Source organism: Pollicipes pollicipes, unplaced genomic scaffold, assembly GCF_011947565.3.
Source record: "Pollicipes pollicipes isolate AB1234 unplaced genomic scaffold, Ppol_2.1 Scaffold_3087;HRSCAF=3621_pilon_pilon_pilon, whole genome shotgun sequence".
Classification (NCBI taxonomy): Eukaryota; Metazoa; Arthropoda; class Thecostraca; order Pollicipedomorpha; family Pollicipedidae; genus Pollicipes; species Pollicipes pollicipes.
This window is the reverse complement of record NW_023596225.1, coordinates 43905362-43932502: the sequence shown is the minus strand read 5'-3', so window position 1 is coordinate 43932502 and position 27141 is coordinate 43905362. Positions and strand designations below refer to the sequence as shown.

At 61.0% G+C, this 27141-nt stretch overlaps 1 protein-coding gene across 1 annotated transcript; it reads left to right on the top strand.

Moving 5' to 3' along the window:
- The first annotated feature begins 409 nt into the window (after positions 1-409).
- On the top strand, positions 410-25597 carry Mgat2 (alpha-1,6-mannosyl-glycoprotein 2-beta-N-acetylglucosaminyltransferase). Its single transcript, XM_037212439.1, has 6 exons — positions 410-506; positions 12990-13553; positions 15632-15739; positions 19780-19978; positions 24348-24565; positions 25300-25597. Exons 2-6 carry the CDS (start codon positions 13012-13014, stop codon positions 25541-25543), a joined length of 1311 nt encoding a protein of 436 aa, XP_037068334.1. The 5' UTR covers positions 410-506; positions 12990-13011; the 3' UTR covers positions 25544-25597.
- The last annotated feature ends 1544 nt before the right edge of the window (positions 25598-27141 follow it).

The window sequence follows — 27141 nt, the reverse complement described above, 5'->3', positions numbered from 1 at the left end:
CCTTTGTCCGGATCTATGCCTTGTCTCTAATGACGCTCAGTGCATTGAAACCTAAGATTCAGTGACATGATGGGGCTCAAAATCAGCATGGAAGGGGAGGGCAGGCCCCTCCAAAAGTAGACAAAATGAAACTCCTGCCTGGTTGTTCAATTGGGTAATCAATATACCAATCAATCAATCCATTCAGTTATCAGTTGTTTTTTTTGTCAGAGTAATCAATCTATTTTGTCTGGCGACTCAGAGCGCATTGAGGTTTCCATTTCAGTGACGTCAGGAACGGAAGGCTCGATAATCACAGGATGTCTTTACCACTTTTATACAGCCTTGCTTTTGATGCAGCATTGATTGGCGTGAACTTCGGTTCCTGTAAACAGGGGTAAACAACGGTGGGAGGGGTGTGGGGGTCGGGGTGGGGTTGATTTGGTGCATTATGCATTGTGTGCAAAGGCAACAAGTGTAAGGGTATTGCCAGGGTTGGCTGTCGCGGCTTCAATCTATTTTGTCAGGTGAGTGAAGCCTTTTATCGTTTTGCACGGTCGAGAGACATGGATGGGGCATCATCACACCTATTTTTGCAAAAAAGGTAAAGTTGCTAGTGGGAAGAAAGATAAGGCCATCTGGGCACCACAAGAAAGTACATATTGCATATCTAGAGAGGAAGCATGGGTGGATCCAAGGCAGCTGATATGCCACTGCCTTACCCTCCCTCCTGGGCAGGTGGGCATTCCCCCCCCCTCCCCCCTCCTGGGCAGGTGGGCAGCCTGTTAATGGGTCCAACAGGAAGAGGAGTTTTCAAAGACTTACATGGTCAATTGGGATGCCAATAGCAGCTTGTATTCCCATGGAATTAGGCAAGCCCGATGATCCATATCTACCAGTGTACAAGTTAACTAATAAAACTACGTACCTTTTCTGGTTGCTTGCTATGTTTCAGTAAAACAGGGTAAATGCAAGCTATAGTATATGTTGCATCATTTTTGCATTGTTTGCATGCCATTGTATGGCCCTGGTCAGTGGGCAGCAAAATCTCAAATCTCACTGGACTTTGGAATCTGCCTGTGGACACTGGATGACCTTGACATGATCACCTCAGCAGATAAAGCTCCTGAACCCTGAACCAAATTGACTATGGGATTTATGTACATCATCAAGGTTGGATTATGAAGGCTACATTTGCTTTGCTGCAACCTATGTGGTAGCATTAAAGGTGACCAGCTTATCTAAGGTCTCTATGACCTATAATGAATCAACTTATCTTAGGTCTCAGGCTGCCCTCAGGTATCCTTGTCTTCTGCCCCCCCCCCGTGTGTCCTAAGATATATTCTAAAACCTATGTAGCTTTACAGAATTTGCAAAGCTGAAAAATAATAATAGATTTTGCAAATAATGTCACATGTCTGATGCTTTCATTGTTATCTAGGTGTCCTGGCACTTATACCAAAAGGGTTTCATTACCACTGGCATGAAAACAGTTTGATAGTGTTAACACATCTGATCTTACAAAGCTCAAACTGGGTTCCAAAGTTGTATTCATTTTGTTTTTGTGTGATTATTAATCATAGCAATATGTGTTTCCATTTATTAGTTGATATTGATAGTTGTTATGTATTATAGTTATTGACTACTATTTATTTGTTATTGTTTCATCTTTTTACATTCTCCAGGTGCCATCTGTGTAGTTTAAGCTTTATGTGTCTAAGAGGGTGGCTATGCTGAAAATGTGTCTGCTTTAATGGTAAAGCTAGATACATACTAAATGTTTGATAATATGGTTTTGTAAAATGTATTGATAATGTTGATTATATTAGACTTTTAAGCAGTTTTTTTTAGTAGAAGTGCAAAGATAGGATCATGCCACATGAGAAATGCAAAAGTGTCCCCAAAAGAGAAAGAAAGTCATCTGAAAGCCAGATTCTTCCCATTGTGATTGCACTTAAGAATTCACTCTGAACAATTGGCTGAAGAACTGGCTGTTCAACCCCCCATTTTAGCAACATTGCCAAATTTGAGCTGAATCTTGTGCAGTGTTGTAGGGTATTGTCAAAGGTAGTCCAAAACATCTGCACTTAGCCTTAGCCCGTAGCCCCCACCACCACCCGCATTGATATCTGCTCATATGACACATGACATGCAGTCCCACACGTCATCACTTTAGTTTTATCCGCTAGATGGCCCAGACACTGACGACGATCGTATCGCTCCTGGTTGTGGTACGCCCATCGCCGTCAAGTGCCCCGCCGTCCAGCGTGGTGGAGAACAAACGCCCTAGCAGCGGGCGTGTCGGTGCGGCCAGTCAGTCGGTCCCGATCTCGGTCGTGCCCGCAGTGGGCCCCGATCTCGGTCGTGCCCACAGTGGGCCCCGATCTCGGTCGTGCCCGCAATGGGCCCCGATCTCGGTCGTGCCCGCAGTGGGCCCCGATCTCGGTCGTGCCCGCTGCCGGCCCCAATCTCGGCCGTGCCCACAGTAGGCCCCAATCTCGGTCGTGCCCGCAGTCGGCTCCGATCTCGGTCGTGCCCACAGTGGGCCCCAATCTCGGTCGTGCCCGCAGTCGGCGTGAGGATGGCCTGAGCGGAGTGGCAGCACCGACCGGCGAGCTCTGTTGGACCGGAAGACCGGAAGAATATCCTCGAAGTCAAGACTGATAAGGCCTGTTTGGGGCGCGGATGTGCGGAGGGCTTTGCGTACCGCGACTGTATGGCGGCTGTGGGAGCTCATCCCGGCTCGCTCCGTCCAGGCGGGGGTCCCACCGGACTTAACGCGGGGGTCCGCCCGATGGTGCGGTGTTCGGGCCCGCCAAACACCCCAAAACGCCCAGCTCCCCAAACAGAGGGCTTGGAGATCGGAACCGACCAAACTGCACGACCGGCGCCGCCGCCCGGAGGCAGTGGAAGGGCCGGGAATGGTCCCTGCCCCTGCGATGGCCGGCGACGTCCTTACCTCTACGATCCTACGAGAACACGAATGGTCAGTCATTACTCATGATTCCCAGCCTGGAGCAATAGTGTACCATACGTAAATTGGATACAAGTGAGGCTTCATTTCAGATGATGACTTGGCAGGTCTCTTAACTTTTCGACCATTTTGTTTCTCCTCGAATGGAAGGAGACGTACCAGGTTCAGCTCAAGTATGGTTTGGAGCCGTCATCGCTGCTCTGTGGTTTTCCTCCTGACCACAATAGGGAGCCTTCGTCGCAAGAGCAGAAAAGCTGCGTGAGCCTGACCGCTCGCGCCACACCGTCGGGGACCGCTCGCGTTCCCGTCGACCGCGCCTACACATCGCCGCCCGTCCAGCGGTCCCCGACGGTGTGGCGCGAGCGGTGTGTGCGGCTGTGTGGCTGTGTGGCACGCGTTCCCATCGGCCGCGCCCACATATCGCCGCCCGTCCAGCGGTCCCGACGGTGTGGCGCGAGCGGTGTGTGCGGCTGTGTGGCTGTGTGGCACGCGTTCCCATCGGCCGCGCCCACACATCGCCGCCCGTCCAGCGGTCCCCGACGGTGTGGCGTGTGCGACTATGGCTGTGCGGCACGACGCCGCGCGAGTCGACGGCCCACTGCGACCGACCGGCGCCGCTGCGGTGCGGACGAGCTCCTGGTGATAGGGCGGAGGCCGTCCCGTCACCATCCTCCTCGGAGCCGGTGGTCGGAAGGCATCCCTCCACTTCGGAAATAATAAATATGTGCATAAATCAGGCACCTGATGTGCCATCTCGCCGCGCATGTGCGTTGCCATGAACGGCAGAACCCCAACCTTCTGCGTAAAAATCGGTAGAACTGCTTGAAAAACGGCATGGTACATCTCTTTTGACCAAACAGAACCTGGCTGCTTTTTTGGTGAAAAGCTTGCATCAAGTCTGGCGCCGACTATCACCATGCAACAATGCTCTTGTCCACTACTCTTCAGTTCACCTAGAAAGTCCTGGGGGGGGGGGGGGGGGGGAAGGGGTAGCCACATACTTGCCAAGCAAAGGCCATATCAAGGAGCCGCGTTTTCGAACCCGCGAATATAAGCGTCCGCAATTAAACGTGTTCGATGGAGGTCGCGGCGTCTTGCGAGACGGCCTTTCGTACAGCTCCACACGGAAAATGTCCATTAGCCTTGGGTTGGTGGGTTCCAATGACGACGTAAGTGCTGGGTACAGGGCACGCTGGTCGGCCTGAGCTCTTTATTCACCGAGGCCGCTCGCGCGGACCCGCCGCTGTTCCACCCGTCGTGCTGCCATGGGCGGCGCCGCATGCCATGCTTGGTTTTGTAGAAGGTCGCCTTGCGGTAATTATTTACCCAGCCGCTGTGTTTCGTATTATCAGTATGCACGTTGACGACTGCTGTCGTCGGTCCATCATGTATGAAACGCCGTTTCCAGTCCACCGTGGCGAAGCCATTAACACGCGCCCGGGTGGCCGGTTCGGTACCCTTCGCTCGAGTGGGGTGGGGGGTTACTTTAACCTGGGATTTCATGAATTAAGAGAGCTGGAGACACCAAATTCACAGGATGTGTTTGTCTGCACGTGAACTCACTTGTGTCAGAATTTGAGGTTCTAGGTCATTGTCTTCCGGTCAAACAAGGTCGAACAAGGTCAAACTCTAGATTGAGGTCCCAAGTCCCCCAGACCTTTTCATGCAACCGCCGGGAACCTAGATACCTGTTCTTAGCAAAAGGTCAATTGGTGCTGATTTCGAGTCAGTGACCCTGTTGGACCTTTTGAGGTTCATGATAACCAAAATCATACAAGACTGCTTTTAAATTTTGCATTTGAATAAACGCCAATGAATACCCTGGACAGTATTTAAAAAAAACAAATACGTTTTTGGGGCATTGTTGGTGGGTGACGTATCCTAACGTGTAAGAAGCTCATGAAAGATGTGTAATGTGGTTCCTGTTATCAATTAATTCTAGATGAGTGGCAGAAAGTATCCATACAGCAATCTCTAGAGTAAAAAAAACAGGCTAGTTTTGTGCTTGATTTGGCCTTTATACCCGACCTTAGGCCATTGCAATTTGTTAATTCAGTTGCGTTGCTAACAAACTATCTCATAGATGTATGACTTCGTCTGGCACTCCGTTGTTGCATCATATTGAACGATTCCCTAGAAACTGTTTTCGCTAAATTCATGTCCTAACTTTGACCTAGCGTAGGTAAGTGACCTTACTCAAACGATCTGCTATTTAGTTGTCTACAGGTATGCAAAATTAGGCGCTGCTTCGCCGCGTCGTTCATAAATAATTTCGGAAAGCCTTTGGGGTGGGGGGTGGGGGGTCAAAGCAACCCCCACGTGAGCTCGTGTTAAAGTTTCGACAAGCTGCATGCGACAGATGCAGCGCGGCGACCCTGACCATGGGCCGTGGGCTTTCAAATAGTAGTATTCCACGTGCATGTATAGTATAGTATAGTATAGTATAGTATAGTATAGCATATATATATATATATATATATATATATATATCTGACAAGGACAGGAGCATGGCGTTATCTGGAGCTGCGTGCGGCCTGTGAACAGTGACGTGTTTGGCGCGCGGGGTCGCGATCAGCAGCGAGCGGTCGGCCCCACCGGATGTGGCGAGTGTCAAACGCATACCTCCACTCCCCCCCCCCCCCCCCCGTCAGTCCTGCGCCGCGACTGCGGCCGTGTCTTAGACTCGCCGCGACCGTCCCGTCCCGCCTGCCTCACAGCTCCGATTGACCCGCGGCCATCCGGCGTCCGCGAGGGGACCCTGCCGCCGGCGCCGGCCGCCCGTCGCGTGCCGCTGCGGTGGGTCGGGGGGCGGTGCAGTGGGCGTTGTGTGGCGGCCCGACCGGGCGGCGGCGGCCCGGCAGCGGTGCGCGCGTGTCGCGTCTCGTTACCGGCGGCCGGCCGCGCGCCGCCCGGCCATCAGTCACGGTTGCGCTCCGTACGTCGCTGACGCCTTCGCCGGGAGAGGTTAGGCGCTCGCGAGCCGCGTCCTAGCGCCTGGCGCCGGGCCCGCGCATGGCCGACCCGTGCGACGGCACCGGCGGCTCCGCTGGCCGGGCCGCCTCCGCCCCGCTGGCGCGCGGCTGTGGTCGCGCCGGCGGCGGTTGCTGGGCGCGCGTCACCACGGACGGCGGCTGCTGTGGCACCTCGGGCGATCACGCCCAGCGTCCAGGCACGTGCGCTTTCGATACGCCAGCTGCAGCAGCAAGCCGTCCTTTTTGCGGTTGTTTTTGTCACGCTGCTGTCCATCGCATTGGCCGTGTCTGGTGCCAGACGAGCGCCGCCCTGGCGCTGCCCACTCTGCAGGCGCTCGACGTCTGCCACGCCGTCCGCCGCTCGCCGGCGTCGGCGGTGCTCCCGCCGCGGGCCCGGCGCTGCGTGACCTCCGCAGCATGTCCGGGCCGGCGCCCTGGCGTGGGCCGCTGCACCAAGCCGTCCGGCACGGGCCTGGTTTACACCGGTGCCGCCCCGCCCTCCGCCCCCTCCCCTCCCCTTCCTCGGCTGACGTCGACCTGGAGCGGGCCGGCCGCGCTGATGATGCCGGCCGCCTCGGCAGTGGTCGGTGGGGCGGCGGGCGCGCAACACGCAGGGGCGGAGGGAGCGCCGCCGGCCACGGACGCGGCGACGCGCGGCGCGGGCTGGCCGGAAGGCGCGAGCTGAAGCGAACGGGGTGAGTTGTCCGCCGCTGTCTTTGGGAGTGATGGAGAGCTGGATGTGGTGACATGCCGCAGGAATTGATGAAATGGTCGGGCTTTGGGTGGTTCCCCCAGCCGCGCGGAAGATGTTCCGGTCACAGAAGTAGTCGCCTGAGTTGGACGTCTGGCTGTCTGGTTACGTCCCATCCAATTCGCGTGTTTCCTACTCGGAGGGGTTTCAGCGGCGCCGTCCGTCCCCGTCGCTGGCTGCGGTGGCTGGCCGGGTCGGACCGTGACCCTGTCGCGGGGGTTGACCTGGTCCCTGGCATCGACGACGCTGCCGACGTCAGTGCCACCGTCAGACGTCAGACGTCAGAGACCCAGGTGCGGCGTCAGGGACCCAGGTCAGACGTCGGACGTCAGACGTCAGAGACCCAGGTGCGGCGTCAGGGACCCAGGTCAGACGTCGGACGTCAGACGTCAGAGACCCAGGTGCGGCGTCAGGGACCCAGGTCAGACGTCGGACGTCAGACGTCAGAGACCCAGGTGCGGCGTCTCGCGACCCAGCCGCGGCCTCGTCTCGTCAGCATGTTTGTCTGTTTATATTTCGCTCATGCGCGAGGATGTCACTCCACTCATGCGGAGATGTGTCGTTACCTTTGAAGTTATTATGGGAGTGGTCGTTGCGCACGCCTTGCATTTCCGCCCGTTTCGCACCGGCGATCCCATCGCATTTGATGGCAAGCTGTTGACCCTGTTTGTTGGTCTCCGAAAAAGCCCGTTCAGATGATTATGCATGGTTGGGAGTGTCGTAAGCGGAGCGTGGCTACCAGTGTCATCCTGTGATGCGGTAGAACTATTTTTACCAGGTCTTTGTGCTCAGAGATATCAGGTGTTTGTAATGTAAGGCTGATGGATGGTTCGCGTTTTGTTCCTACTCTTTCACGTAGCAAACGCTCCTTGGCATGACTTAAGAGTTTTGCCGTACCAAGTCGTTCGCTTGGAGGTCGTATTTAGTGGCCAAAACCACTTCAGTAGGCATGTACACAAACCACGAGAGACAATGAAGCGATTGTAGTCTTTTTGCGAGAGGCGTTCATTAACGTCTCGTGGACTACACTCACATGCTGCCAGAAAATGTACAGTTCGTCAGCTTTGCAACATTTCGCGTATTTACTAGACCTCCGATATAAAAAACACTGCGAGACCGTCGTAGATGCCAACTCCAATGCGGCCTAGGGCACTGAACTAATTAGCAAGGTCATGTTACAGCATCGGGCAGACAAACATTGAAATAACTTCGCGTGGCTGTTCCATTGTTTATTATGTTTCATTTACGCGAACATTTTTTTTCGCATGCGTCGGACGCGTTTTAGAAACCGGTAACATCATGGAACAAATTGGGACGTCATGTAGGTACCCGATGATGCTTAAATTAAGATCCAGGACGGTTTTTCGTCGCGATTTAAGTCACATTTAAAGTGCCAATGTCCGGTGGAATCGTCTGAAATATTGGGATGTTGAAGAACGCTGCATTCCGTGGACCTGCATTCCGTAGTCTATCAAGACGACTATCAATATGAGTTGCCCGCCAGCCGTTCAAACATGCAACCGAAATGTTTAAGCCCCGCTGCTATGGTAGGACGCCCAGCGTGACCAGGCTGAAGAAGGAAGACGAAACCCAAGTTTTTGCAGCGGCGATAGCTGTACGACAGCTCTGTACACGCGCCCGCGTGCGCGCTAAGGAAGCGCCCATGTAATCAAACCATTCATCGCGCTCGCTCATTGCTCGCCATGTACAGTGCTGCAGTGTGGCACTCGCTGTCAGGTTGGCTGGAAACGGCTCACACAAACATCCCTCGGCATACGTACCGCCTGGCAGCAATAGAGCCTTACGTGTGCGTGTCGCGAGCGATGCTTGCCACGCTGCGCCCTGCTTGAGCCACGCATTGACCGCAGGGGTCTAACCGGCCGTGTGCCAAGGCGCTGCGGTACAACTCTGCGGCCCGGCAAATGTGCTCACCCGGTGGAAGCTCCGCAACGATCCGCGGTCCGGAGGCCGCCGCTGTCGTTGCGCTCGCGGCGCCAGCGTCTGAGGCGCGACACCGCGGCCCGTAGCCAAGAGACGGCTGAGCGCGGGACCGTCGGCGGGCTCGTGCCAGCCGGCGGAACGGGAAGACCCGAGCCGTGGAGACGCCGGGTCCGGGTCCGCCGCCGGGTCCGTCGGTGACCGCGCCCGAGGTCGGCCCGCCGCGGGCCGCCGTGTGGAGTTGGCGGCCGGCCCGCGCGGACGCCCCGTCTGCGACGAGCTGCAGTGGGCCGCGCTGGTCGGCGCGGCGGGCGGCTGGCGTACGCGCGGCTCGGCCGTACGTACTAGCGAACGGTCAGTACGTACGGCTGACACACGACTCCCGTGCGGTTAGGTGATCACTAGATCGACCCGGTGGCCACTCGACTGCGGCCGGTCACTCCGCCCCCACTGGTCGCCTTCCCCCCACTGGTCGCCTGCCGCCCACCGGTCGCCCCTCCCCCCCCCCCCGCCGGTCGGATTGTTGTTCGGGCGCCCGACAGCCTCCGAGCGGTCCTTAGCGAATCCCGGCCTCCAGTGTGAGCCGATCGCCGGCCGACGGCGGTATTGGCGTCGCATGCCTCGGACGCTGTCGGCGCGTTCGGGCCCGCTCCCGAATCACTGAACACGTCGGCTGTGGGCTGAGTGAAAAACAACAATCATCGTCGTCTCGCATCCGGTTCAGCGTCGGGTTCTTTGTGCGGGACCCAAATAGCCACAGGTCTGACGTCGGCGGTCCCGACGCCGGGCCGCCGGGCGGGTCCGGTTTCCGGTGCCCCGCAGGATACGCCCCGGAATCGGAAACGGCTCGCCGACCTGCGTGCTGCGGAGTTGTGCGGTCGCGAATGCCAGAGGTCGAAGGCTTGTGGTGCGTGCTTTGCCGGCGGGGCTCTGTCGGTGCGGTGCCGGTCTCTGCAGGTGTTGTGCTGGTATTCGAATTACGCCTTTCGTGTCGCGAATTCTGAGCGTTCAATGTCAGTTTTTGCTGCGACAGGGGCATTCATGCTGGCCATTGTGTGTGATCGGGAAGCCAGTGCTGGCATTTATGCTATACCGATGCATGCAGTGCATTGAGAAGTGCACATGCTTCGGCGCCGTGAAGAAGCACAAGCATGTCTACGTGCGCGAGGTTTGTGTGTGCTTGCATGTAACGCACCATACAACACGCACGTTCGGCGGGTGCCCGCGCGAGGCTTTACAGCACGCCTGTGTCCACGCAAAACTGGTGCGAGACGTGTGCGCTCGATCCATTTGCAGGGATGTCTTTTCGTGCTGAGCTGATACCGAGGTCTTGTGCAGCCGATCGCGGTTATGTTGTACTGGCGCGTGTAAGTCGTGCACGTTTTGAGAGCGTGCAGGTCCATCCAGCGCATCTGTTGCCGTCGATTCGCACGGACCCGCGACTTGAGCACCTGCGCTGGTGGAAGCTATATACGTGAACGGCTCTGCTAGCGCCTGTCCACGTGAAGCCCATCCTGGCGCACGTCTCTCCGAGGCGATGCCAATTGACCAGCGTCGATGAGGATCGCGGGCGCGCGCGTGACGATCCTGACACGCGTCTGTGTGGCGACGGCGGCGCACGCCTGTGCGGACACTTCGCTCACCGGCGGGTCAGGCGCCGGACCCGGGCGGCGGCCGCCGGTGCCTGTTCGGCGGCGGCCCGCGGCTGGCGGCGGTGCGGTGCCCCACTGGAGTACGCTCCTTGTCTCGGCCGTTATTGCCCAGCGAAGCCGGACGGCGGATCGATGCGGGGGCCGGCCGGTGGCGGATGAGCGCGGCCGGGTCCCGCGAGCCCAGTTCACACCGCGTGGCGCCGACCTGCTCGGCTGGTCCACTTCGCTTCTCACGGCTCCCGGCGGGCCGGTGCCGAGCGGGCTGTCGGCGGAGCGCCGGCGCCGCCGCTGTTAAGCGCCGAAGGCTCGGCGGGGGTCGCTGGAGGGCTCTGAGGTGGGTCGGCTCGTGTCGTCCGTCGGTGGTCGCTACGGGACTTTCCGATGCGCCCGTCCAGTGTCGTCCCTAGATGGGCACAGGGGGACCCCCTGATCACTGCTGGGGTCCTTCAGCAGGCGGGCCCATCAAAGGGAGAGGCAGAGGGATAAGGAGAGGGAAACAGTGGGACCCCCAAAGGGCGAGCGAGTGAGAGAGGGAGGAGAGAGAGAGAGAGAGAGAGAGAGAGAGAGAGAGAGAGAGAGAGAGAGAGAGAGAGAGAGAGAGAGAGAGAGAGAGAGAGAGAGAGAGAGAGAGAGAGAGAGAGAGAGAGAGGCGAAGCGTACCGTCGAGCTTCGGAGTGCCGCCCGGCTCTCGAGGGCTTCGAACAATAGCTGGCCAAGCGCCGTCGCCTGCTGAGGCGGCACCACATCGTTATCGCCGCATCGGGCGCCTTTGTCGGGGCTCGGAGAACGCTGCTCGCTGCTGATGTGTGTTTTTCTGATGACTCTGATGACAGGACGAGGGTTAGCATGTGTCGGGCTGTAAATTTGCGAGTGGATTGTGTTTTCAGGGTTGCCTATGCCGCGCGGTCGTTAAGATGAAATGCGATAGTGTTAACGCATTTCGTGCGCTCAGCCGTCGGGCTGGGAGCTGTTCTGCGCTCACTGGGAGGCCCGAGGGCCGCATCGAAGGAGGAGACCGTCACTGGAAGTCCACGCATCATACGCTATCCCCGGGCAGGCTCTGTGTCACATTACACCGCAGCCGAAGGCATACGAATCTGATGTCCACGAACCGTCGGACTGTTGCGCCTCCCCTCCCTGTTTTCCGTATGGACTGTTGCCGGCTGCTGTTCGCAAGCGTCTGCCCCCCCCCCCCCCTCTCTTTCCTCCCCATTCCCCATACTCTCCCTGTCGCCGCGGCCTGGGCACGCCAGTCTGTGTGCTTCGGTGACCTGTTGTAATGCCAGCCCGCACGCAGTGGTTGTTTGTGTGCGGGAGGGGGGGGGAGGGGGGCGGAGGGACTAGAGCAATGGCGCACTGGTGGTGTGCTGGTGCCGCTTACTGGTTACGGTGCTAAGAACGGTGCGGCGGCGTGCTCATTACCACGACATGGGCCGCCGGCTCGACAGTCGTGTCCGTTGCAGCATGCGAAACGCGGTGTGTGTGTGTGTGTGTGCGTGCGTGCATGCGTGCATGTGTGCGTGCGTGTGTGTGTGATGCCCGAAACTTTATTTGACGGGAGTCTCTGGGCGATATGGCACAACTTACCTGCTTAGCAATTCATGACGAACGAGCCTCGGCCTTGCGCCATAGCGTTACTCCGCTGGCGTGGGCCCTAAGCCGCTATCTCTTCGCATAACAAATACACGGTGTTGGCCCCGCTCCAAGACTGGAATAGAGGTTTTGTCGGCCCCTCCTGTGCATTTCGTGTACTAGCTGGACTCCCGTGGCCTGGCGTTCTGCTCTAGGGCGGGGCGTGTCATGAGGCAGCCCTGAGGCGCGGCCCACTGTTGCGACCGGATCCCCGCCTCGCGCACGGCCCGACCGGATCTCCGCGTCGCGCACGGCCAGATGAGCTGGCTTGGCGCCGGAGTGCTGATTTGCTTCAGGACGTGACCGGCCTGGCGCCCGAGCCCCCCCCCCCCCCCCCCCCACCTCCGCCCACCGTTCCCCCACCCTGGGTGCATCCACGTCGGGGGTGAAGTCGCCGATGATTGGCTGTTTTGACGCGCTGCGCTTGGAGGCTATATCCACGCCATCAGTGCACGTTTTTAGCGTCTGTATTCCTACTTGAATACATGCTGTTATTACCAACATGCGTCGTATTTACGCGACTTTTGCTTTGTAGTCGGCGTGTTTGGCAGCAGCTGTCAGCGGCCACATAGCGAATGCATACCATATGGCGAATGTAACGACCTCCACGTAATTTTTTGTGGAAGTCGTTTCGTCGCACGGCACTGTTATGACCATAGCTACCACTTCATCGGGCGTGGCCTGCTGATATGCGGCGCTGATGTGTAGCTGATACGGTGCACTATCTGTCGAGAGTGCCGTGCTGGCGTAGCGGTCTGTCGGCCGCGGCGTGGTCTGTGATCCGTGTGCCAACACTTTCCCGCGGAAGTCGTCGTCAGCGGGTCCGGCGGCGCCTCCGTGGGCCGGGTCGGGCGCCGGCCGGCGCTCGTGCCGCGTCCACGATAGGGCGCCGCCGCGCCGGCGGGTCGGAAACGGCCGCTCGCCACGTGCGGTGTCGTGATCGGCCGCTTGCAGAGCGCCGCCGCTCACGCCACATCCGGCTGGACGGCGCGTGGACGGCGTCCGTCCGCCCGGCGGGCCGGCCGCGAGCAGCGCGGCCGCGGTCGGAGGCGGTCGGCCGAACGTGCCTGACGCCGCCGCGCTGCCGTCAGGTGGGCGCCGCCGCCGGCCGCCATGCTGCCCCGGCTGCTGGCGCGGCTGCTGAAGACGCTGATGCTGTTCGCGCTGCTGTTGGTGTTCCTGCTGCTGCAACTGCACGCGCCGGCCGGCACGGTGACGCCGCCGGGCGAGCGGCCGGCACAGCAGCCGCCGCCGCCGCCACAGGCCAGCACGCCGCCGCCCACCGAGGCGACACCGCCGCCGCCGCAGCTGGCCGCCACCCTGGCGCAGCTGAACGCCGGTCAGCACGTGCGCGCGCCCGGCGGCGGCGTCGCCGAGCCGCTCAACGCCTCGGACGTGGTGGTGGTGGTGCAGGTACACACGCGCCTCGACTACCTGCGCAAGCTGATCGAGAGCCTACGCGCGGCGCGCGGCATCGAGCGCGCCCTGCTCGTCTTCAGCCACGACGTGTATAACGAGGACATCAACGCGGCCGTGGAGCAGGTGGACTTCTGTCGCGTCACGCAGGTGTTCTACCCATTCTCGCTGCAGCTGCATCAGCACAGCTTCCCCGGCCAGTCGAAGGGAGACTGTTTGCGGGACATGACGCGTGCCAGGTGGGTGGTTGCTGACGTCGCCGGGGCTGCACGACGCGCTCAGCCGCGCTGGCGTCGCCTGCCGTCCTGGCGGAGAAGGCGGGCACCGCGAGGAAGCCAAGCCCGCACCTCGGGACTCTCGGACGCGCAACTTAACCACGGCGCTATCGGCGTCCGGGGCGGGCGTGGGAGCGCCGATTGCACGCGGGTGTGCTTGTTCTTGGTCTCGGTCGGTTTGCTTTTCGTTTGCGTGTCGCGTCCCTGCTCGGAGCGTGGCCTTACGTTCCGCTTGTAACTGGGCTGTTCTGACCTGACGTTGTGAGGCTTTCTGACGAGGTATTTCGTGCCGCGTGTGTGTGTGTGTGCCCACGTGCCCCACGTGCGTCCCACGTGCCCCGCTCGGGTTGCAATGCGCTGCGTTTGGCTCTCCGCGTGTTGCGCCCGCCGGCCCGGGTGCGCCTCTCCCCCGTGGTCGACGGCAGACGGAGACAGGGGTGGGCGGTGTGGAACACCTGCCGGAGCGCGCCCGCCCCCGCCACGTGGCCAGCGGCCGACGGAGGTGGAGGCGGGCGATGTGGACGGCCGACGTGACGGGCCGGCCGGCGCCGCCGTCTCTGTTGCAGGCGTGGCTGGCGGGACGGCGGCTCCGTTCCAGGTGGACGCCGCGGCCGCCGGTGTACCGTCCCGCAGGTGACTGACCGGGCCGCACCGGCTCCGGCGCCGCTCCCAGCGGGTCAGGCCGGCTCGCCGACCTCTGCCGCCGCCGCCGCCGCCGCCGCCGCCTCTGGCTGCCTCTAACGCGTCAGGTGGCATGGGTCTCGGTGGAGGGCTACAGAGCCTGCCGTCGAACCGCCGTCGGTCGTGGCGAGACGCCCGCCGCCGAGCCACTTCCCTTCGCGTATCTTTGCAGTCATCCGGTGGCGGCGCCTGGTGAAGGGTTTATGCTGCTCGTCGTCTCTCCTAACAGGATATAGCACCAAACTTCCTCAGTCGGCAGTCGTTTAACAAAGACCGGGGGCCTTGCGTGCAGCCGACCGCCAGGGGATGCGATGGTGGCGTGGCGAGACTCGAACCCGAGACCGCCAGGTCCAGAGCGGAGCGTCTCACCACCGTACCACCACCGCTTCTCCGGCAGCCGTTTGGATCGCGGCGTAAACATGAGCGTTTTCAGGATGGCATTTGGTGGCAGCTGTGCATCTGAACCTAACGGCATTGTTGTGGCAAACTGTAACAACTGGAGAAGGACCTTCTAACCCCATGGCATGCAACCTTCTCCGCTGTTACTGCATGGTACAACCCGCATGCCTCATCATGTCGGCCCCGCCTGCCCTGCCGCGGCACGCGGGAGCGCCGACATCGCGGACTGTACGGAGTGTACAGAGTGTACAGAGTACAGAGTGGTGGTGCGCATACAGGCGAGTCCGGTGATATCATGTGCACATTCAGAGCTCAGACTGCGGTGCTGACGGTGTCCGGCACGTGTCCTCGGCCCGTGTTCCTCGGCCCGTGTTCCTCGGCCCGTGTCCGGCGCGTCACGCCACGTTCCGTCTGAGGGCGGCGGCGCCCCATCCGCTGCCGCGCCGCCGTGCCCGCCACAGCCCGATCCTGCGCGTGACGGCCCAGCCCCGCCGTCCGCATCCCGTCACGACCGTGACGCCCCTGTCCCGCTGCTGCCAGCGGCTCCGCTCCTGGCGCGCGCCGCCCCGTCCCCGGACAAGCTCGGTGGGGCGGGCGGCCCACGCGGTGAGCGGGCCGTCGCGGGCGTGTGCCCTGCACAGCTTGCGCGGGGAGACCGACGCGGTGTAGATGACGGGACGGGTGAGGTCGGCGCCGGGCGGAGAACGCTGACGGGACGCGGCCGACGTGTAACGGGGGTGGGCAACAGACGCGTGGGGACAGCAGAGGCGCTGCGTCGGGGTGGGACACTGACGCCGCCGGTCGACGTCGGTGGACGGCCGCCACGGGTACACACGGTGCGTGGTGTGCGTGCGATGTGCGACACGTGGCACTGCCTGTCGCGCCGCGAGCCGGACACGGGAGGCTGCCCGCGCTGTGCCCGGCGCTGAGGGGATGACGCGGTGCGCGGGCGCTGCCGGCAGGGCACTGAAGGCGGGCTGCGTTAACGCCGCCCATCCGGACAAGTACGGCCACTACCGGGAGGCGCGCTTCACGCAGACCAAGCACCACTGGTGGTGGAAGGCCAACAGGTGAGTGGCTGCCGACCGCCGAGCCGGAGGATCCGCCTAGCCGAACCGGCGGCGGCAGAGGATCGGCAGTCGAGCGCCGTCCGTCGACCGAGCGACCCCACGTCCGCCCAGCCGCGCTGGGAACAATGGCCGGCATTGATTCCGAACGCCGCCCGGAGTGTTTGCCTGGGGCTTTAAAGGCGGCCGTGAACATTGAGCAGGCATTCGGAGCTCGTATCGCATTCACCGTCGGCTCGTTCCGACCCGAGCGCGGGTGTCGCGGGTCGGGCACCGCCGCGCGCGCCTGTTGCATCCCACCGCGTCTGCGTCTCGTCCGCGGCGCCAGACTGCCGGCGCGCGCGCGTGGATGGACTGTCTCGCCGCCGGCGCGCGGCCTGGCGTCTGTCACCGGTCGGCGCGGCCGCGCTATGACCGGCGGCCAGCCAGCGGCGGCGCGCGTCGGAACAGCGCCGCCGGCGGCGCGGCCGCCGCGGACAGCCGCCTCGTCGCCAGGATGTCGACAGTTGGGCGCGCCCGGCTGGAAACGGCGCCTGGCCGGGATGCGGCCGCCCTGTCGACCTTGGCGTCGCTGGCCGGACGTGCCGCTCAGTTCGGCGCGTCCGACTCGGATTGAGGCCGGCGTGACGCGCACGGGAAGCTGCACTCTCGGGTGTGACGGGCCGGCGGCGGCGCGGACCCGCCCGCGAGCCAGGTCGCACCGCGGCGGTCACGTGTGGTAGCGCTGCCGCCGGCCCGGCGGCGATGTTTTCGACGAGCGTCGGCGCGGCGGTCGCTGTAATGTTTCAGAATGTCGGCATTAGTGGAATTGTGGTGCGGTCTTTATGACAGGCGGCGCCGAGGGACATCCAGTGGACGTAGTTGGTAGATCGAGCCGTGTTTTTAATGGACCGAGTCCTGCCAATTCTGCCCGGCTGGCAGCGTGTGTGTTGTTCACGCTGGGCAGTCCCCAGTCTCGTCTGCGGAGAGTCTGGGAGGCGGCGTGGTTGGGACTGGTCGTGACGCGCGTCCCGTCGGCGATGAGCCGGGCCTGGCGCGAGCCTGCCTAACCTCTGACCGGGGTGACCAACGCCGGGCCGAGGTGACGCGAGAGGGGTGTCCGGAACCAGCCCCCTCGCCTCGCCACCACCTTTTCTGTTTCCGTCCCCTCTCCCTCTTTCTCCACTGCTCCCCTTCCTTCCACCGCTCTCCCTGCCCGCCACTCCGTCCGCAGTCGCCTCCTTCGTTCCTCACATTGTCTGAGCATATCCCCACTGTGATCTCCATAGAAATGGGCTGCCGCGCCGTCTCCCCATCGAGAGGTAGCGCTCCGCGCCGTTCGCGTGCTGCCGACCGATGCCGTCCGCGGCGCCGCGGCCGTGCGGCGCCCCTTTGTCCGCCCGCGGCGGTCAGCCGGGCGCCTGCCGCCTGGCCGCGGCGGCCATTGATTTCCTGTGCGCCGGCGGCGCCGCTCGGCGCCGCTGATTGAACGCCGGTGACGTCACGTGACCGTGACTGTCGGCGGGGGTGAGTGGGCCGACCCGGCGGGTGACGGGGGGGGGGGGGGTCCGCGCGTCGCCCGTGGGTCAGCTGTCAGAGATTGACTGCGTGACGCCTGCGGGGGCTGTCCCGCAATGGGCCGCGCGCGGGTGACGGCCGGGGTCCGCGCGTCGTCCGTGGGTCAGCTGTCGGAGACCGGCGGTGTGACGCCTGCGGGGGCTGTCCCGCAATGGGCCGCGCGCGGGGGACGACCGGGGTCCAGGTGGGACGGAGCTAACCCGGACGCAGGCCAACACCGGCTGGCCGCCTCTGACTCGGCCTGTGGCGCGGCGCGGGCGGGTCGCTCGCTTCGGTCAGTTCGTGCTCAGCTTTTGGACCGTCGAACCCTGCTGTTTGGGACTTGCTCGTCCTGGTGGTCGCTTAGGCCTCACTCGCGGAACAGGTGGTCCGAACAGGTGGCTCGGACACCGAGCCCACTCCCCCCCCCCCCCTCCCCCCCCCCTGAAGTTTATCACGAACTTACACGCGGTCGAGGAAACTGGTGGAGATGCTTGCTACATCGTGGGAACGAGAAATGTGATGTTTACATTCTATGTGACAAATGGGTTACAGGAACGGTTAGCGATGGGGATGTCTGGCACGAATAGTATAGTGACTGATGGCACACGCAACAACAAATGGCATGCGGCTTTAGGTGTGTTCTCTGTCTGAGCGCAGTGTGACGTTCGTGATGGCGCCGATGTGAGGCGGTTCACATCCGCCATTGGTTAAACTCAAGTCACACGTGACGGCCCGATCCCATGTGAGTATCTCATGTGGCACAGCTATCCTTCCAGACTCCTGGTCCGGGTTCTGAGCAGTCCTGTCCAGTCCTCTCCCGGCCGGCCGAGGAGCGCCGCTGTTCCGTCGCGGCCGGCGGGGTCGGAGCCGTCCCGCTGCCGCCACCTCTCCGCGCGCCTTCCCGTCCCGCGCCATCCGTCTTTTCCCCGGGAGAGATGCACTCCAGCCACAGCCACACAGCCAGGTGAGAGGCCACTCCCCGTGCCACATAACCAGGTGAGAGGCCACTTCCCGCGTCACACAGGCAAGTGATAGGCCACTCCCCGCGTCACACAGCCAGGTGGGAGGTCACTCCCCGCGCCACATAGCCAGGTGAGGGGCCATTCCCCGCGCCACATAGCTAGGTGAGAGGCCACTTGCCGCGTCACACAGGCAAGTGATAGGCCACTCCCCGCGCCACACAGCCAGGTGAGAGACCACTTCCCGCGCCACACAGCCAGGTGAGAGGCCACTCCCCGCGCCACACAGCCAGGTGAGAGGCCACTCCCCGCGCCACACAGCCAGGTGAGAGGCCACTTCCCGCGTCACACAGGCAAGTGATAGGCCACTCCCCGCGTCACACAGCCAGGTGGGAGGTCACTCCCCGCGCCACATAGCCAGGTGAGGGGCCATTCCCCGCGCCACATAGCTAGGTGAGAGGCCACTTGCCGCGTCACACAGGCAAGTGATAGGCCACTCCCCGCGCCACACAGCCAGGTGAGAGACCACTTCCCGCGCCACACAGCCAGGTGAGAGACCACTCCCCGCGCCACACAGCCAGGTGAGAGACCACTCGCCGCGCCACACAGCCAGGTGAGAGGCCACTCGCCCGTCCTTCTGCCCTGCCTCCCTCCGCGTCCGTCGCGCCCGGCCGGCCATACCACGCCGACAAGTCAGCGGCAGCCGCTGAAGTACCGTGCACACGGTCCGTATCGACCCGCTACCGACCTCCCCTGCGATTAATAACCCAGAGTCCAGGAGGTCAGGCGGCCGCTCAGCGCTCCCCCCCGCCCGCCGCCTCCGTCCGCTCGCTCCCTGGGGGACCGCTCCTGAGGGACGGCACCGTTCAGCAGCGTGCTGTCGTGAACCCGCCGCTGTTAGCGTGCGGGTGTTGAACGCAGTGGTATGTTATGAGCGCTTGTATGGATTCCGTCGCCGCCACCGGGCTGAGGGACTGGAACGTCAATTGCCTTCGCAATGACCCATTATGTAACATAGAGAGCCGCGTGCGACTAGCTGTAACACGGCCCCTGCCGCCACAGCCAGCACGACAGGTAGAGACATCAGCTGGCGTTGCAGTTTTCGCGCGTTGCACCATGAAGCGCCCCGCGCCGCCGTCCCGGCCGCAGCCCTCGGGTCCTGCCGTCGCGCTGGCGTTCTCCCCCTGGCCGATGCTGCACGCCGCCGGCCGCTCCCGTCACGTGACCGGCGCTCCTTAGTGGGGCTGTTCCGGGTCACGGCAGGCATGTCCGTGTCGGCCGGCACGAGCGGCCCGGCCGGCCGTCCGGCGGGTCGTTAAGTGACGCCGTCGGCACACGGCCGCCGCGCCGGGGGATGACCGCCGGGCGGCGCTGGCCGATGGCGCGGCGCAGCTCTCCCGGATAACTTTGGTATTGCTGTGTCGACTGCGGACGCGCTCTGTCACGCACCAACCCACCGTGGTTGTATTGATCGCGTTCGAAGCCCGCTGTCACCGTCACGCGCTGGCTGCCGGCGTCCGGTGCTGACACGGCTCGTGCCCGCAGGGTGTTCGACCAGCTTGAATTCACGCGCAACCACTCGGGGCTGTTCCTGTTCCTGGAGGAGGACCACTACGTGGCGCCCGACTTCCTGCACATGCTGGACCTAATGTCGGCCAGCCGGGAAGAGCGCTGCCATCATTGCAACATCCTCTCACTCGGCACCTACCTCAAGGTCTACAACTACAAGGCCGACTCGGCGCGGGTGCGTACACCTCCGGTCGACCCCTCCCCCCCTCCCCTCCTTCGCCGCCCGGCGAGCCGCGTCACGTGATGACCGTCGCCGCGGCGTCACCTGACCCAGTCGGAGCATTCTCCGATGTCGTTCTCCGTTTGCTCTCGTTCTCGTCCTCCGGCGGCGTCGCGTCACGGGCGCGGTGGGCAGGCTCACCGCCTGGCGCGGCTCGGGTGCGGCCGGCCTTCTCGCGACCGGAGCGTGCCTCTGCCAGGGTCGTGTTGATCTGGTTACGGGCGACAAACGCCCCTGGGCTTGCCGAGCGCCGACGTGCTGCGCCGGCCTAGTGTAAGCAGCGCACGCTTCGTCAGCCGAAAATTGTCGGCCGCCTGGCGCGTCGCATTCGTCTCGGGGACGTTCAGGAACGACGTGGATAAATATTGGCTTTATGAGAGCAAACACAGGTTCAGAGGCTTCACGAACGGTCCCGCAACGCCCCTAACGATTTTTAGACAAAACTCGCCGTGGCACGGTTTTTGTGATGGCGCCACGGTCAAAAGTCTGAAGGTATCGCAATAAGCAACCTGTCCTGCGGTGTGTTGTGTGCTGATTATGCTCAAAATGAACCTAAAAAGAGTCGGCATCCAATTTCCCCGAAGAGGCCCTGTGCTGGAGCTTCTGTCCGGCCCCCTATCTAATGTTTGTATAAGCAAGCGACGCGGCCAGTGTTGATCCCCTGTCTGTGCAGTGGCGGCCGCCTGGCGGAGCGGGCTTAGTTACACACCGCCTTTGACACTGTGCAGGAAAGCAGGCGACAGGCGCCACGCTGACAAAGCGTCGACGGTAACGTGGGCCAGATGGCTCAATTCCTAACGGGAATGTGCATCGGTTAAAGGAGAAGTCGCGCGTCGTATGGAGTTTTGAGTTGAGAATGCTAGCTTGAAGCACACAGCGTGTTTGCGGTTACAAGAAATACAGTGAAGACATAAACCCCCCAGTTACTGGGCCCGGCTTCATAGGCCATTTGTCCGACGAACTATTCCACACAGTATCACGTGGAAACAGGAATGTCATGTTATTGTTAGAAATGCCAGCGCCGACATCCAACGGTTAGCCTGCAAGCCGCCGCTGCTGGTCGGTGATTGGCTAGATAAGGCGCCTGACGCAACGCAACGCGGCGTGCCGAACACTTGCGGTTGTAAATTTATGATGCTTTCAGTCGTTTTGGCAACGGTAAATAGCATGACATCGTCCAGCGTACACCTCCAAGTCCGGTTACGTCCTGCGAATAATTCGAGTTGTCATGCGCTGTTAGCCATGTCAGGTGGAATATTCTCTTTATGGCCTGAAGGCACGCGCAGTTCCTCATGGTCATGATTTTTCGGCGCCACGTATGAAGGCGTATTCTGGATGTCGTGTCGCATTTTTCGAACCAATCCCACGTACACCTTTCTAAGATTTGATTTGAAGCTTCTGAATGGATGGACGTCTGGGATCAGGCCTGACGTTGATGGATGGACGTCTGGGATCAGGCAGTGCGTGTTGTGAGTCCCGGCCCGTGCCGTCCGATTGCGTAATTCCACAGCTCGGCCGTGCTGCCCCCTGACGTCAGCTGGCCTTTTATCGGGGCCGCTGGCCATGCCTGTCAAGGGCAAATGGCGAGCGCTCGAAGCGACTCGAACTCACCCCGCCACGGGTGGGGGAGTCGGAAGGCAGGCGCTCTTACTGCATGAGCCATCGGGACGGACCATTGACGGCATCTGAACCCAACTCGTCGTTGAGGCCGAAAAATTAAGTCGCAGTTAAATACGCATTACAATAGCCGTTTTCACGACGGACAAATGCACCGAAAAGTTGGCAAAAGCTTTTAAAATGTTTATGTGGAGATAAAGTATGCATTAAGCACTCTGGCAATAAAGATATGGTTTGCACGCAATGCCATCAACGTGCAACAGTTCTCCGTCATGTGTCCAACTAAGAATGAGTTTGTTTATTAAAGGAGACCCTTTATAGGCATGTTTTTAGCACACGTCTGTAGGCCACCCAAATTTTAGGAAAATACCAGCCAGGACAATCAGTAATGTGCATCGGTCGATAGCGCTGGATGCCGGCTGCTCCATTATTGTTTACATCGAAGCTGTGTGGAGCAAGGCGGGCTTTGGTGATCATTTCATTTAAGGATGATTCATCTTGGATCATGTTGACGTATGTAAGTCCTGTAAACTCTAAGTACGTGAAAGAAGTGAAGTACTGCATATCTAAGAACAGGTACACTACAAGAATGCAGGAGTTTGTTTTGTGGTGTCATGCCATCATGCCTGTCCCTAAAAGCATGACCTTCGTTGTAGCTAGCTAACCACCTTTTGATGACATGATGGGTCTTTAAAAGCATGTTTTTAGTATCTGGAAACATTTCTTGTCGAAAAGCGCTCGTAAAAGTGGTATGGTTAGAAAATAAACGCCAAAGCTTTTAAAAAGTTGTTTTGCACATTAATTTTGCACATTTTGCACATTAATCTTTCGTAAAAAACGGCTGACGTTTGATTTACGCCCCTCGTTATACCTTATTCACACCCGGCCCTGCCGCGTTCGTCGCAACGGCCGCAGGCACCGTCACGTTCATCGTGCCCAGCCTCGTCCACGAGCGAAATAGCTCTGCAGGCCGCGCGCGCCGGCAGCGCATTGCCATCTGCGTGGTGCCGCGCTACCAATGGTGTGGTTTGCAGGGTAGGAAGCGGGGTCTGCCGTCCCGCGCGTGCGTGGCGTGGAGCGCCCGGCTCGTGTCCACAGCGATTGGAGACCCGTAGGTTCGAGAGAGAGAGAGAGAGAGAGAGAGAGAGAGAGAGAGGAGAGAGAGAGAGAGAGAGAGAGAGAGAGAGAGAGAGAGGGAGAGAGGAGGAGAGAGAGAGAGGAGAGAGAGGGAGAGGAGAGGGAGAGGAGAGGAGAGAGGGAGAGGGAGAGGGAGAGGAGAGAGGGAGAGGGAGAGGGAGAGGGAGAGGAGAGGGAGAGGGAGAGGGAGAGGGAAGAGGGAGAGGGAGAGGGAGAGGGAGAGGAGAGGGAGAGGGAGAGGGAGAGAGAGCTGAAGGCGTTTGTTTTTCCCAGACATGCCGAGAACCCGTGTGGGTGCCGCAGGTTGTCGTGTGGTGGCGTTTGCCACGCGTTACGGGTGGTCCAGTGCGATGCTACACGATCTAGCGCTGGTGACAGACTTGATCAATAGTCGAAGACAAATTCGAATGTTGCGCAGCTTGGGTGTGACAGACAAGTCCAGTCCGGATGTAAAACCGACGCCGACATTGTTTCCAGCAAGTAACCATAACATTTGCGCCACGCGTGAGCTCCCCGTGCGTCTGGCATTGACGCAAGCCGAGCAGAAGCGGTGTCTGGCAGGCTCCAGCCGTCCGACCTTCGACCGGCCCTGGGTCCGCACACAGGCCCCCGCGGTGCCTGCGGGCGGGAGAGCTGTGTGTGTCGGTGGCCGGACCGGGCTGAGTCGGACCTCACGCGCCCGTCCCCGGTCCCGCGGAGAGCTGACGTCCTCGTCCCCAGCTGCCGGCTCCCCGGCGATTCCCACGCGCCGGCTTCGCGCCGTCTCGCTCCAGTCTGGTGTCGCTCGGCGCGGCGCCGGGCCCGTGCGTCCGGTGCTGGCCTCGGCCAGGAGCTGCGGCGAGGTCGGGCGACCCGCCGCAGGGGCGGCAGGCCGCTCCCACGGTGGCCACATCGCCGGAGCGGTCTGACAGTCCGGCGGCGAACGCCGGACGAGGTGCTCGCGCTCTTGCGATTGTTCGCGTTGGTATCCGCGGGGTTGCTGCGTCGCTATCCGTGTTGCTGTGTGAAGTGCGAGTTGGTGTCGATGGGTCCGAGAGGCTTTTTCTTGGTGAGAAACACAGCCTGAATGGCCCCGACTTGTGTACTTTGGTGACGATGTACCTTATCAGCGAACCTGTCCGTTCGGTAGGCCATGTTTCACAAAAAGTGTGGACGTCGGCTTTGTATAGGTTTTGTGGCGCTTCAGCTTCGTGTGGACTGAGTATACAGTGGCCCAGATAAGGTTTGTGGAGTTCTCGCCGCATCGGACACGGTTCTCCTCTCACGCTCAGGCGCTCGTGCCCGCAAGCGTTCAGAAGGCCTCAAGCGACTGCTGCCATGTCCCGGTGTGTCCTGGGGTAACCATAACAGACTACGAGTGCGGGCGCCCTTTTGGACTCTGGTTACTGGCAGGGTTACCGCCAGGTGGAGGTGACCCAAGGGTGTGTCCCCCGTTGCTGACCCCGTGACCCGTTATGATCACCGCTGCCGGACGGGACTGACCCAGCGCCGCGGGTCCTCCCCCGACCCTGTGGCTTCACGGACCTCCGCTGACCCTGTGACCCACGTGACCTGACCTCACTGCTGGCAGGTGGAGCTGACCCAGTGGTACGGGTCCAAGCACAACATGGGTATGGCGTTCAACCGCACCACATGGGAAATGGTGAGGTCCTGTACCGCCATGTTCTGCGCCTTCGACGACTACAACTGGGACTGGAGCCTGCAGTACATCTCGCAGAGCGGCTGCACCGTGCAGAAGCTGCACGTCATGCTGGCCAAGGCGCCACGCGTCTTCCACATCGGGGAGTGGTGCGTGGACGTCCCTGCCGGACGGGGAATAACCGCCTCGATCCGTTTCGCCGTGCTGTGCTCGGGGTTTCGTCTTCTTTACTCTTTACTCTGCGCGCTGGACCTGGGAATGAGATTTAATGGGCTCATCCGGAATGTCAGTAGTGGATTGTCACCCCAGGACTGAAAGTCAGTAGTGGATTGTCAACCCAGGACTGAAAGTCAGTAGTGGATTGTCACCCCAGGACTGAAAGTCAGTAGTGGATTGTCACCCCAGGACTGAAAGCCCGTCCGTGACGAGGGTAAGGTCATCGCACTGGCGCTTATTTTGTTTACGCGGGCTGCGTAGGTTTGGTCGCACGTGGTGAACGTACTATTGCGCATTCATCTGATTGCGAAATTGGTTATTCATGCTGAGGTGTCCGTATTTCGCTGTGAAGCCGGATGGCCACTGCACGGCTCAGTGCCGCTGCATACAGCCGGATGGCTACTGCACGGTACAGTGCTGCTGCATACAGCCGGATGGCCACTGCACGGTGCAGTGCTGCTGCATACAGCCGGATGTCCACTGTACAGTGCAGTGCCGCTGCATTAAGCGGGAGGAACAGTACACGCCGCCAGCATCGCAGCTTTGCTTCGTGTCTCGTCGTCCCCAGTACCGGTGTCAGTGTCACGCCCCGCTGTAGCCTGGTGTGTCTGGCTGGCGCGCACCCGGACCGGGTGCGACCATAACGCCCCACCCCGTCCGTCCACAGCGGGGTGCACCACCGCGGCAAGAACTGCGACAAGTACTCGCTGCTGAAGCGCATGTCGGCCACGCTCAAGTCGGCCAGCCGCTACCTGTTCCCGGCGCGACTGACGGCCTTCTTGACCGTCAGCCGGCGCCTCAAGCTGGTCAAAGGCAACGGCGGCTGGGGCGACCCGCGCGACCACCGGCTGTGCGCCACACTCCGCCTGCCGCCGGCGGCGCCCAGCAGCCAGCCCGCCGCGCCCTCGTGATACACCCCGCACCGCCCTGGCGCACCACCGTGATACGCCGCACCGGGACGGCTGGCCGCCGGGCCGCCGGCGTGGTCCGGCCGCGCCCGCGCAGCTCGGCGCGCTGAGACGTGACTCGCGCGCGGCCGGGCGGCGGACGGCGCCGGTCGCGCGCGGCGGCCGGCCGGCGGCGCCGCGGCGCCGCGTCGGAGGCGGCGCTGCCGATACTCGCTGTGAACAGTTGTGACCGTCCCGCCGCCGCCTGAGATGAGCGCGTGGAGCGCTGCTGCGTAGTCCCGCGTGTGCACGCTGCACGCTGCACGCTGCCATGACGTAGCCCCGAGGAGCCGCGCCGTGCGACCCTCCTAGTCACCGCCGACGGCGAGGCGGCCGCTGACGCCAGATGGCGCTCGGAGCGGCCCCGCCGCCGGCAGGGCCCAGGGAACTCGGCGCTCTGTCAGCTGGCAGGAGCCGAGCCTACTTGCGAAAATGACTGAATACGAGTGCCATGCCCTTCTGTGTATCTGAGATTTGGAGCTGTGTATACACGTGAAAGATACAATGAAAAGGGACTTCTGACCTTTTTGCAGATCCCAGTTTTCATGGACTTTGCACAGCGGAGAACTGATGATTGGCACACCACACATTGTGACATTGCCGAAAACCTTCGTGTGCATGTGGAGTGCCTGCCACGATTAACACGCAGACATTGGTCGACTCATATTATAGCTGACGCGTCTGGGGGTCATCCAGAGGTCAAGTGCGCCACATTTCAGATTCCTCTGGCCCGGGTCGCTCTGAGCATTTTCATTCACACGCAAAATTTTCTTCAGTGTGGACACGGGGTGATCCGCGCCTAAGACGTGCTTTCTGGTCAACGGTACAACAGGAACATCCCGTGCGACCGAACTGAGCCGCGCATGCAAAGATGAACGCCCCAACCGCAGGGTATAGCAGATTTATATTTGTGTGATAGACCGGTGACAGCCCTGCTCGCGCCAGTATTCCTTGTGTCCTGAAGTCCAGAAACGTATGGGCATGCACGGAGACGACGGTTGATGATGATTTGGGGTTTTAGGGCGCATCGACTTCTGTAGGTCATGCGGCGCCCACGGAGACGATGGTTCGCCTCATATTCTAGCTCCAATCGGAGACGAGTTATGGTCGCGTGCCACGGAAATGATGTGATTATTAACTAATGAGAAGCGAGTACATCGCACGACGGGCCGCTAACCCAAAAGGAGAGTCACTTCTGTCATGTATTTACCACGAATCATTTCATATCAACGATACGACGATCATGGCACGTCAAGCGCTTGAGAGGCCCTCAAAATCGAATAAAACCCTCCTTCACATCGGTCAAATTTGGATATGGACGCAGCATGGCTCCGGGAGGTCATAACGGCCGGCGGCAGGTGCATCCAGGACGAGGCCGCACAACATGAAAACACCCTACGCGACATGGCCGGAAAGCGGACAGCTCGAATACGCCGGCCACCGCCGATCTCGTGATGCGCTCACAGCGGTCCGAGGGGTGGGCAGCGACCGGACCGCCACCGGGGCGCAGGGGTCATTTGGGGCCCTAGAGACGCCAATGCGGGCGCGACGCGTAACATGAT